This window comes from Siniperca chuatsi, linkage group LG4 (genome assembly GCF_020085105.1).
Source record: "Siniperca chuatsi isolate FFG_IHB_CAS linkage group LG4, ASM2008510v1, whole genome shotgun sequence".
NCBI lineage: Eukaryota > Metazoa > Chordata > Actinopteri > Centrarchiformes > Sinipercidae > Siniperca > Siniperca chuatsi.
This window is the reverse complement of record NC_058045.1, coordinates 30705079-30717937: the sequence shown is the minus strand read 5'-3', so window position 1 is coordinate 30717937 and position 12859 is coordinate 30705079. Positions and strand designations below refer to the sequence as shown.

At 40.9% G+C, this 12859-nt stretch overlaps 2 protein-coding genes across 7 annotated transcripts in view; one reads left to right on the top strand and one right to left on the bottom strand.

Moving 5' to 3' along the window:
* Positions 1–1620: 1620 nt before the first annotated feature.
* Positions 1621–10547, top strand: prr33 (proline rich 33). Of its 2 annotated transcripts, XM_044193592.1 has the most exons (4): positions 1621–1773; positions 2172–2219; positions 6882–8085; positions 8221–10547. In XM_044193592.1, the coding sequence occupies exons 3-4, from the start codon at positions 6897–6899 to the stop codon at positions 10230–10232; spliced, it is 3201 nt and encodes a 1066-aa protein (XP_044049527.1). In that variant the 5' UTR covers positions 1621–1773; positions 2172–2219; positions 6882–6896; the 3' UTR covers positions 10233–10547. The 2 variants fall into 2 exon arrangements, with proteins under 2 accessions (XP_044049527.1, XP_044049526.1); XM_044193591.1 differs by having other exon boundaries at positions 1622–1773; positions 6882–10547.
* lsp1a (lymphocyte specific protein 1 a) overlaps positions 5297–12859 on the bottom strand; it is a 41833-nt gene continuing 34270 nt past the window's right edge. For 3 of the 5 annotated variants that reach the window (XM_044193594.1, XM_044193595.1, XM_044193593.1), the window contains exon 13: positions 10697–11259. In XM_044193594.1, coding sequence (XP_044049529.1) covers positions 11198–11259 — 62 coding nt within the window. In that variant the 3' untranslated portion in view covers positions 10697–11197. Of the gene's footprint in view, positions 6125–10696; positions 11260–12859 lie in introns of those variants that run through there. The other 2 variants (XM_044193596.1, XM_044193597.1) reach the window with 1 other exon arrangement.

Here is a 12859-nt window from a genome sequence, read left to right as displayed (position 1 = left end):
TTACACCTCCGGAAATATTATTGGATCCCCATTAAGGACCATCCTGTCCAAGACTGTCATGCCATCACAAACCATTAGAACCTGCTGTGACACCATTTTAACCCCATTAATGACCCCTAAAATCCTCTTGAGGAGACCTGGAACTCACTCAAGGGCCCTCTCGAAAGCTCTCCTGAATCACACAAAAACCCACAAACCATCTAAAGGACTCTTGGGACCTTCATAAATAAAGGACCATTAGGAACACCCAAAGATCTTCATAACCCCATGAAAGATCCCTAAAACCCTCTGTAGGAGTGCTGGAACATCTCAGGGACCACATACCCCCCTACAAGGACCTAAAGAACAAAAGGACTCTTTGGGCCTGTTCAAAGAATCCAGGAACCTCCTCAATATATCAATACAATGTTGTACAATGTACAACTACCAGCACCCTAAGTTTCCTCTTTCAAGGGTCACATATTCCCCCTTAAGGATGCCCTGGAACTTTCTCAAGGACTCATGGAACCGCAACCTAAAAACCCCATAAGGACACTCCTGGATCCCCCCCCTTAAGAACCCCTGTAATCCCCCGACGCCCTTACAAAGATTCCTGGATCTTGGATCCCTGGGTGTCATAGACTCAGTTCAGATAGGGAGGTTTCTAGTGAGAAATCAGTTTATGAGAACCCCTTAAACTCCCTTAAGGAACCCTAGAACCCATGGAGACTTGCAAAAACTGCAAGAATACCCCAAGGAGCCTAATGCTGTGTTCAGGTCATATAGGATGGATGGTAGAGATGGGAAATATAATCAAATTTTAACGATTTGCCAGTGTTCACGTGGTTGTATGATGACAGAGTTGGTCATGTGAGGATTACTGTGCATTGCCAACATAACACCATAACAATTAAATTTGGGTTTAATTACAGTTGTGTAAGTGTGCCAAGTTGGATATATTTTCCCAGTTGTAATTACGACTTGGACTTTTATGCCAAAGGCCGCTGTTCAATGTAATTAAACCCCAATTTAATTGATACGGTGGTATATTGTCAGTGCACAGTATTTTAATCCTCACACGGCCGACTCTTCTCCTAACTCTCCATCCCATCGGACGTGAACGTGGCATTGGAACCCTTGCAACACTCAGAACCCCTCTGGGACCTTTAGGATCACATCAGCGATGCCTGCCGCTCCCTCTGGAACTTCCCTGAGACCCTAAGAGCACCACCAAAACCGCTTAGAACCCACTCAAATATCCTTGGAACTCCTTGAAGGACCCCTAACCACCGTCATGAACCCCTGTATTCCCACCAAGCAACTCTAAAACCTCTCCAGAGTGTTTACAACCCACCTGTGAGGGTGCTTAGAACCCCCTCAAAAACCCCTAATTCCACGAACCCCTTTTTCTATAGAATTCAAATCGTGAAATTATGTGAATAATTTTTCTGAGCACACTGATGAGCCCCCTGCCGGACCTAGTACATCCTTGAAGGACCCCTGGGTGGCCCTCGGACCCCACTTTTAGAGCCCTGAGGTGGTGAAACCTAAGGTCCTGTGGCCTGTCCGTGCTGCGTCTCGCCTCACCTCTCTCTGCTGTCACGACGACGCTGCTGTCACTCTGAGCAGCTCACAGGGCTCAGGATTTATTTTTGGACTGCCATGGCGTCTGTTCCTTCCATTTGTAGGAAGGGGGGTCGAGTTGGGCTCAACATGAACCTGCTGCTCTGACACTCTGGGCTGGGACAAGCAGGCAGCAACCGGCCGGCCGCCCCCCGAGCTGCAGTCGCACAGGTAAACACACCATATTTACACCTTTTATTCTCCAGATAGTGCGCAGGAAAGCTGTTAGCAGTGTTAGGGAGGCAGCTGCTGTCGAATGCAGAACCCCCCACCTCTGCAGCCACAGATCAGACATGTGTTTGGAGAGCTCAGGGTGTTTTTTCCTTGTCCTCAGTGCAACATTAAAGCACCAGCAGGGCTGAGCTAAGAGTTAGCCTCGCACTGTTTCTACTGTGGCTTCAAAACACACTCCTGCCATTTATCTGTCCTGGCTGCAATGAGGCATGATTGAATAATGATCACATTTTAACCTTGAGTTGTAATATTCCTGTTGTGTAATTGTGGGGAATAAAGTTAAGTTTGATATTTTACATTAAACCTGAATCACTGTTCTCTCCTGCTCTGTCAAGGGGAACCTGCCTGGAGCGCTTTGAACATCAGCAACAAGTTTTTACCTGGTATGTTCCTTCTTTATCCATCTAAACTCACTGTTTGCTGTGTTTGTGTGTGAAGCCTCATAACTTCAATGGAGGTAAATGACTTTTTGGGGTGGATTCATTTACTTAAGGAGGCTATTGTGGACCAGCTTGGTTTTTATTACACAGCTATTATTACCCTTTCCTCTTTTGAACTTGCATCCTGAAGGCGCTCCAAATACCGAACCTACTAGAGCCTTAAAAGGAGGAGTGAGCTCTCATGTGTCAGGCAGGCAGCAGGTTCAGGGAGTGAGGTGGGGGGTGGTGGTGGTGGTGGTGAAGGGGGTTAAAACACAACTAGCTCTGGCCTACATTTCACTGAAGTGACACACAGTAAACTGAGGATATTAAACTCTTGTTTTTGTACAGACTGCATGATGTCAGGGATCCTTCATTTGCAAAGCAAACCTTCTGGATAGTCTTATTATAAACTTATCTGACTCTTAAGTTCAAATTGATTGCACTAATGTTACATTGTGCAGTGTTATTTTTAAAGAAAGAACCTTTTTGAGGGGTTAGAAATAACCCCCCCCCCCTGCAGAAGAAAAGACAGTTCAACCAAATTTCTCCAAACTCATTTATCCATCCTTTTATGTTAAATTCTTGTCCTCTCCTTGTGATTGGGTATTCTCAGTGACAATATATTTCTGAAGCCTTACCCAGTGTTGTTGGGCTGTGATGTCATGAGGTCAGATGCTCTGCATTCACTTTCACCCTTCAGCAGATATATAAAAAACATCTATATGTGTGTATTTATGTGGTATATGTGAGAGGATCCTGACGCGACTGATGGGAGATCAAATATTACTTGTAAAACAATTAACTCAACACAAGCACAAGGTAATATCTAACGTTTAGGAATTTCAGGCAAAGGATGGCGAGGATAGAGATATCTCACCAAATACTAGCCAGATTTCCATTATATTAACTCTGGATATTTATGAATTCTGCTGATTTTGACCTTTCTTCTAGCGCCACCATCAGGACAAAATTTTCTCTTGAATGCAAGAAATATCAGCAACCAACCTGGCCAGATTTTCATGAAATCTTCTGTGGATGTTCATGGTCCCCAGAGGATGAATCCTAATGATTTTTTTTTTTACCTCCTACCCTTTCCTCTAGCACCATCATCTCCACTTGTACACAAGAAACGTCAAATAAAAACATGCAGATTGCCTTGAAATTTTCTAATCATATTCCAGCTCCCCAGGGGATGAATCATTTTCAAACAATAGCTAAATCATCAGTATGTTCTTTGTTCATTTTTTTATTTGTGTGTAATGAAAATTGTAGCTTCTATGGGGCTCGATCGTAACTGCCGACCTTTAGTTGTGCTATACGGAAAGAGGCTCCATCTGATCTGCACCGCAGCTCTCTGATTTGTTGTTTTTGGGAAAGTGATGCAGCCTGTAAAAAGCCAGGGGTCCTAAAAAAGAAAAGCAGGTGATTGGCTGGCCTCCTCTCTGCCTTCAAACTAAAATTAGGCCAAGTAAAAGCTTCCACGATCAGCTGTGAGGCAGTAACATCATCCAGGAAGAGTTCAGCTCGATTCTCCTGCAGCATTGATCGCTGGCTTATATAAACAGCACTCACGCAAACATGATGAGTCATCCTTAATACATCTGTGTGTGTGGAGTTTAGGACACATGTATTTTTAACTGCATGAAAACCTCTTAAACCCAAATTCCAAATTTTTATGTTTACACCTCAGTTTACAGATTACAGGCTCCTTTGTAGGAGAAAATTTCACAGACTTCTTGGGGCTGATGAAAACTTTCCATCAGACTTAAAATCTATGCTAAAAAATACATAATTTTATATTAGCATTTTCTTAATTTGTTTTTATTCTGTACTTCTACAGCATTAGTTTGTTTTTTAAATTTCATTTGTGAAATTTCATTTATTTAAATCTTTATACTTTATACTCTGATCTATAAACTCTTGGTTTTAACATCTTATGCAAAGCACTTTATTTATATAGCATTTCAAAAACAGATTATAAAGTTATTACTTTTATTAAATTTCAGCATCATCGTCTTGTGTGTTAGTTCCAAAGGATTTTTACTCAGTAACACATATAACATTAAAAATCTCCTTTAGACGATCTTAATATTTTCCCTTCTCAACTTGTTGAGCTATTTTAGCCCTTCACATTCTGCTTAATAAATAAAAATGTTTGCTATTCTTAAAGTTTTACCTGTATTGGAACTAAAATACAAGGTTTGTCCTGCAGGTGGCACTGGAGAAAAGGTCGTAGAGTCATTCCAACACGTTCTCATTCCCAGGGCGTCAAATACAGACGTTTTGTCACGCCCCTCTGTGTCGTATAAACACGCACAAGGTGCCTTTTGGCGTTAGTAGGAGACGATGTAACGTCGCTTAAAAGTGGGGTTAGGTTTAGGGGAAAAACCACTTGGTCAGGCAGTAGGAAGTCAAATGAAAAAAAGCTTAACGACATATAACGTAACTTCAAAGTCAACGTTAACTTTGGTTTCACACGGGACACGAACCCTGGCCAGGGTGAAAGTCCTGGGTTTGTTTGACCCACCCCACCACCACCTCTTTGAGTGGACTTTGTCGCTCTTTACATTACGTCACCTGATTTCATGAAGGCTTTCTGGCAGCCCTGTGCGTCTAATACAGACGCTAAAGGGTACCTTGTGTGTGTTTATATGACGCTGAGGTGCGGGACAAAACATCGGTATTTGATGCCCTGGGAATGAGAACGGGCTGGTCATTCAAATCAGAAGAGTTCATCCTCTGTGGAACAGGAATAATATCAGGAAATTTCATTTTGATATTTCTTGTGTAGCAAAAGTAAATTTTGGCCTTATGTCGGCGCTACAGGAAAGTTCAAGGGGTCACAGAAATCATTAGTAATCATCATTTAGCCAGTAGTTTTTGAGGTATCTTGCTTCGGACCAAAGTGGACGGACCAACAACATTTGTGCACATTTCAGATGTTAAAGGATATATGTTGTGCTTAAGCTGCAGTAGTTTGATAATTTAACAATAAATAAAAACAAAAATCAGATAAAAATGGAGGGCACTCCAAAAGGTAGAAAATTATTTTAATTTATTTAAGAAAAGGGGTTATAAACACATACAATCAGAAATCTCAGTTAATGGATATCAAAGGTGAAAAATGTCTGCAGTAGTACAGAGACAGAGCCGATAAAAACTCACACAGGAAATAGAGTTTGATTGTATAGATCAGGTGTCTGCATGCTAAAAGGTTATTGAGAAGTAACAGATACCAAATAAATGTCATTTTGGGTACATGGCTGCACCAAGTGAGCCAAGAGATGATAAACTCAGTTTTCATACTTTCAGTGTTATTTTTTATCATCTGTATAAACTTTAAAACTTTTACAGTTTTTGACAAAGTATGTCCCTCCCGAGCTCAACTGTTTCCGATTGTTCTTTAGCCAAACACAACACAACATAGTGTGATCCATTAATTCTACATGATTGGAAAATGTAAACCTTTTCTATTCAAAAGACTTTTAAGTTTCCCTACACACCATCACACAAGGATCAACCAGACATTGGGAATGATTCACTTAAACACTGCAGTGGAGAAGAATACAGAAACATTGAGGCTCACAGTCAGATATATACATAATAATAGAAACAGAAAATACAAAAGGAAAGAGGAAATTGAACAAATATAAACATTTGATGATCCAATTTTTTGGGCTTGAGCTGTTGGCTTGTACTTGTCCAACCGAGAGTCAGAAAAGTGATTTATTGGATATAAATGAAATATTGAGTCAGTAACTGCAGCTTCTGTTTGACGTCTTTGTAGCCAGCAGATGTTTTTGTGAGACCAAGGTGGAAACCACCTGAAGAGACGACACCTCCTCAGTAATCACCATGATATGAATCTGCAAAAGACACAAAAAGAAAATGTTAAATATGCAGATATTATAAAGTGGTTGAACTAACAACAGAGTTCATAAAGGTTGCATCAACTTAGATTTTAGACTTTTTAGGCCTTTTGAAAGATCTAATGAAATGGAGTATTGATGCATTTCCTGTTGTAACCTTTGGTTTACTATAAACCAATGGGATATCAGTTAAGGACAGACAGGCCGTTTGATTTGATAGGATGAGAAGAGAAGGCAGGATTATAATAATTGTGATGATTTTATTGGTTGGATTTTTTTTTTTTTGCCTTCTTGTTCAGGATGAAGTTACTACTAAAGATTCATAGTTATCTAGGAAGTTAAAGTGTCCATTTCACTGGGTTTTTAATGTGAATCAGAATCAACAACCAGACCAATTTCATTTTAAAAAACTCACAAAGATGCGTCAATATTTTACAACCTTTTGAAACTAAATTCAAAATTAATTTCACTTAATTAAAAACTGACGATGAAGAACCAAAAGACTTTAATTGAACAAGAAGTAGACTCATTGCTACTTAAACTATGTCTAATGTGACATGCAAAGACAAAAATGTAAAAAACGCTGCAAAATATATGTAGTACAGGTGCAGAAATCTTGGCAACAAAGATCATGAACAGGTCCAGAGTTTTAGTCTCGGTTATTCAGAGAATTCGGCCCGAACTTGACAAATGCTTTTATCATGACTCGGTATGAATCTCCCTTTTCTGACAGTTTTTGATTTTTTCTCCACAGGGTGCTGAAGCGCTCATGGCTGTCGCTTACGATGCTGTCACCCAGCCGGGCCTGCTTTCCCAGCAGTACCCCCCACCCCTGCTGCCCAAGCCTGGAAAGGACAACGTTCGGCTTCAGAAACTCCTCAAGAGAACTGCCAAGAAAAAGGCCTCCACTCAGGCATCGCAGTCCGCCGCACTTTTCCGCTCCAGCCTTTCCCCTGTGAACGAAGCAAGCCCTGACCTCGAGCACAGTGACCACTCCACACCACCCAGGACTCCAGAGACACCGTTCAACCTCTACAGCAGCCAGCAGCCTCCACGGTTCACCGTCAGGCCATTGTATCAACATGTGGCGTCCCCTTACCCGCAGCGTGCAGCTTATGGCAGAGCAGCAAGGTTCTCAACTCAGACAGTGGCAATCCCGTCGTACTCTTACTCGCAGCATGTTACCACAGTTTCTTCATTTTCTGCATCGGCCCACCTTTCTGGTGTCTCACCAGCTCCAGGGCCAATCGTCCAGCTGGCGGTACCCAACATCTCTCTGCCAGCTTTATCTGTGACTGAGGCAACAGTACCAGCTGCTGAGGTGAAAAAACCAGCTTTAAGCACATTTGCTGAAACTCATGCCGGTCTTAGACCTGCTGCAGCTGTAGCAACCCCACAGCCAAAACCCACAAGTCCAGGTCCGACTCCTTATCCAGCAACAGGGGGTCAAGCTTTGATTCGTCCTCTCACTGTGTTGAGCCCGCTCGTAAAATCCAAAAGTCCACGTCCAACATTCAAAGCAACCGAACCTTCAAGATCGCCCAAACCGATGTTTGAAGTCCCTCAAATTAGGATGTACACAGCGAGCACATCGTACTACGAGACATCTAGGACCCCACCAGTGTATGACTCAGTGGGATTAACTGCTATTGGCAGCACAGTACCTCAAAGCAAAACACCAACAGAAGCAAAACAAGATTTGACTCCAGCATCTGAGGTCAGAAGAGCTACGACACCGACGGCTCAGCCTCCTTTATTGGGCACAGATTCCCAGGTAAAAACACCAACTTCAGAAACTAAAAGAGGCACTACACCAACAGCAGATATAAATACAAGCCTAACTCCTACATCTGAAATCAAAAGAACCACTCCAACAGCTGAAATAAAAAGAGCAACCCCAACAGCTGAAATCAAAAGAGCAACCCCAACAGCTGAAATAAAAAGAGCAACCCCAACATCTGAAATCAAAAGAGCTACTCCAACAGCTGAAATCAAAAGAGCAACCCCAACATCTGAAATCAAAAGAGCTACTCCAACAGCTGAAATCAAAAGAGCAACCCCAACAGCTGAAATAAAAAGAGCAACCCCAACATCTGAAATCAAAAGAGCTACTCCAAAATCTGAAATCAAACGAGCAACCCCAACATCTGAAATCAGAGTTAAAACACCAACTTATGAATTCCAAACATTAAGAACTTCAGCAGGACGGCCTAAAACCCCAGCATACCATATGACTCGGGCTACAACGCCCGTCTTTGAAATCTCAAGACCCAATCCTCTCTTGTTTGCAGTGTCGCCAATCACAGTAGAGCCAGAGAGGTCAAGGACACCCAAAACAGTTTCTGCTGCAAGCAGTTCATCTGCTTCCCAAAGTGTGAAGATTACTGAGCCTAAGCCTACTGAAACAATACTGAATGGGGACATTCATTCAGACATGACACCTGCTGCTAAACCAGTCCAACAAAGTATTACAAAGTCAAAATCAGAGCCTGATCTGACAAGAGAAAAGATCCCAACTGCTCCAGCTGCCTCCCAAACACTTAAAACGTCTACATCTGAGCCAACAACACCAGCAGTGACTTCTTATGGTTATCAGAGGTCTACAACTCCAACATACGAGGCATCCCGACTTATGACCACATCACCTGGCTATAAAAGACCAAAGACACCTACATATGGGACATCATCTTCTGGTGTATCACCTGTAGCCCTTCAGAGACCTAAAACCCCAACCCAAGTGGCTCAAAAATCTAAGTCTGCCTACCGTGGACTGACACCGGCTGAATATGCTGCTTACGGCGGAATCAGAACTTTCTCTCCAGCATTTGGTATTTCCAGTTTTAAGACGCCAACTGAAGAGGAGGTTAAAGCTACAAAAGAGGAATCAGCAGAATGTAAAACATCTAGCCACGAACCATCCGTGAAGGCACAAGTTACAGCAGAGGTTTCTGAAGTCAAAGAAACCCCCAAAGACGTAGATAAAACCCATCTGAGAGACGAGAAGGTTGCCGCCACCCCCTCAGTCCCTATTATTATTGTTTCACAAGCATCTGACACCTCAGGAACAACGTTAAGACAAGAAACAAGTACGGTATCCAGTCAGGTTGCAGCAAAACAAGAAAAAACGATGATTCAAGAAACACCAAAGGCTAAACCTCCAACAGTGGAGGGGAAAACACCTGTTCAAGAAGTCGCCAAACCAAAGGCAAAAACTCCTGAAGCCAAACATCCTCAGCCCAAAGGTGACAAACAGGATCCTCTGAAGGCAGTAAGAAAACTTTTAGGCAAAGATAAATTGCAGCCTGCCCAGCAGAAATCAGGAACTGAGACAAAAAATGAGGTCTCAGATCAAAAAGAGCAAGCGAAACCTGTAGCTGCCATCAAGACTAAAGCAGAAGGCTCAAAGCCAAGCACTGCAGCGCCTGCTCTGCCTGTTAAGACATCTGCTGCTGAGTCAACAGGAAGTGAAGACAAAGGAAACGATAAGAAAGCAGAATCAGCAGTTAAATCTGCAACTGAGAAAAAGGAAGGTGACGAATCCTTCCCAGCAGCAGAGCCCCTTCTTAAAGTCATACAAAAGCCAAAGGGAGTGAAATCTAAAGTGAGCGGTTGGTCCCGACTCAAGAAGCACATGGTGGTGGAGCAGGAGGAGCCTAAATTTCCAGAGATAGGCTCTCAGAAGGAGGCCACTGGGCAGGACCAGAGTGAGGTGAAAAAGGCCGACGAGAAGGCCGACGACAAACCTGGCACTCAGGTCGAGAACCAAACTAAAGACGCTCCCAAGGCAACAAAGATGTGGGATGCTGTCCTCTTCCAAATGTTTTCCACTAAAGAGAACATCATGCACCAGATCGAGTTAAACAAAAGCGAGAAGGAGAAGGAAGAAGAGATAAAGGACGAGCTGAAAGAGATCCCTTCATTTGCACACCGACTGCCTGTGCTGCTTTTTAGTCCAAAGTTTGACGCTAAAAGGCTTAAAGAGGCGGCATCGAGGCCGGTGACGAAAATTTCAACTGTTTTTGAAATGGGTCTGATTGGGCGGAAAGGTAAAGACGAGGAACCAAAAGACTTTAATAGAACAGCGAGGGGGTTCACTGCTACTTAAGCTAATATAATATATATAATATAAATTGCCAATATGAAAATGTAAAGAAAAAAGTTATATGTGTTTAATGTACAGGTGCAGAAATCTTAGCAACAGAAATAATGTACAGGTCTGGAATCTTAGTCTCTGTGTTAAACGAATGTAGTTTGTGGCAGTGTTGTAGAAAACTCAGCCGGAAATTTATACTTGACAAATGCTTTGTGTTGTCTGGATGTTAAATGTTTGTATTTGTGGATTAGCTGGAAGGAGAGAGCTACATTCGTCTTAAAGTCATTCAGACATCACATCAGATTAAAGCGTTTATGTTTTAAGTAATTTCAGAGCTTCTCATTTATTCCTTTCATCACATGTTCACAATAAATATAGATTGTGGATTTGTATACGCAGTAGTTCACTCTAGATTTAGAATCATATTTAAGCTAAATAGTTAATAGAAAAGTCAACTTCTAGTGAATGACGGATAGATATATTATTTAAATATCTGTATTCTTATAGACAGATTAAAATGTAATGATTTTAAGACAAATCATTTGTGACAGAGGAAAATGTGTTTCTCTTTAATGATCATTCAAATATCCAGTTTTATTCAAAATGGTGCTACTTGCCTCAGGGTAAGACCTCTCACTAGATAATGTATGTGTATACATACATTAGTATAACATGCTTTTTTTTTTTAGGATATAGGTGGTTATGTTTTGTGATTGAACTTTCTTAAAGTCACAATTAAACAATATTTAAGAGCATCTTAATTTCGGGACATAATACTGGGACGGATCAATTAAAGGAATGCACCAATTGGATAGGCCCAAAAAGACAGTTTGATTGGATGGGAGGTGCAGAGAGGAGGGAAATTAGACAAAAGACTTCTTTATTTATTGTTTAATTTATTATCAAAATAGTAAAGAGCAATTGCAACATGAACAGATGAATGTACGGTATATTAGTGAAATCTTCCTCAGTCCCATTTACACAATCTCATCCATTTTAAAGCTTAAAAATGTGCCTCTTCTCATCTCCATCTGCTCCTCTGTGATTGGTTGGGATGTAATAACAGGAAAAAAGTACGAGATGAAAAGAAAAAACACATTACATTACATTAACAAACTTCATAAAGTCTAATACCCTGTCTACACTGGATGTGATTCAGCTGCAATCCAAGAGCTGTGTCCGAAATCACTCCCTCACTCACTCATTCTACTCGCTATACAATCGACACGCAATACTTTACTTAATAGTGAGCAGTAAATTGAGATTGCGGACACTTATCATTTTGCAAGTAGAGCTGCACAATGATACATTTTGCATCTATAAAATGCGGCACATTGCATTGTGGGACTGTTAGGGCACTATATAGTAGATCAAATTCACACAGTAAATATAGTAATATATAGTAAATAAGCAGTGATTTCGGACACAGCTAAGGTAGAAACCGGTACATACGTGTCCCTAATACTTCTCCAATTTAAAATTACTTTGACTGCTAACAAAATGTTTGATTTCATTGTGACTTGAAAGATAGCTGCTGAGCTAAAAGCTTATGTAAGTTGATAAAGAGCAGCCTCCACCAGGATGGAGATCAGTGGGATAGTGAACGGTGGGGTCAAAGGTCAAGAGACATAGGAGGGTTTTAGATGACTGATGCAGCGCGCGCAATCCAAACTTTATTCTTCTGGTGTTATTTTTGAACCTGCCGGGTGACATTTTTTTCTAATGTTCTAATGATTTCTAATGTGTGTGCTGGAGTTACTGATTCATTTAGGTACAGCTCTATGTAAATGTAAACCTTAGCGTTTCTTCTCTGTGAGGGAACCAGAACCTGTTGACACTTTCAAAATAAATAAGCAGAGTTTCCCTCATCTTGACTTCACCTGTGTTTTTGTGGAGCTCTAATGTCGAACACTAAGCAGCAGTTACAAAATCATTTCTGTTTGGGGATAAATTATTTTTCCCGTCCATATGACGGCACCTGAATGGGACGTTATTGAAGATTTTTCAGTCATTCATGGTCCATGTAACGCTTATGGATTTAATTTTCCAAGTACAAAAAAAAAAACAAATTGAAAAATATGTCAGATCAATGTAAAATTAAGATTTTGGATTAGTTTTTGGTTTGTTTGTTTTTTTCCAGTTTTTCATCTTTGGACTGAAAAATTTGGAAAACATTGATTCAGTCCACTGGTCCAGAAGTAGAACATTTAGTTTAACTAGTTTAAAATCTTAACTGGCAAAAAAAAGAAACGTTTATTAAAAACTTAATTACATTTTCTAATTTTCTATTAATTTTGAAAATGAAAAATAAAACTGATCAGCATTACAGGCACCAGTCTGCACTTTGTAAAAGAGGCTTTTAAAAAGGAAAAAAATGACAAATACAGAAAAATATATACTATATATATATATATGATTAAGTAGGCTACTGCTTATTTCACAGCTTAGCATTTACATAGTACAACCAACTGTGACTAATGTGCTGCAGATCATCTACTTCATTGTGTTTTACTATCACTGATCTTTAATTCCCAGTGAAGCACTTTGACCTGTATTGTTTTTTGCGAAGCACTCTGTACTGCCACCCTGCTCGAAAGGTGCTGCAAATAAACTCTGCCTTGATTCAACATTTCTACTTT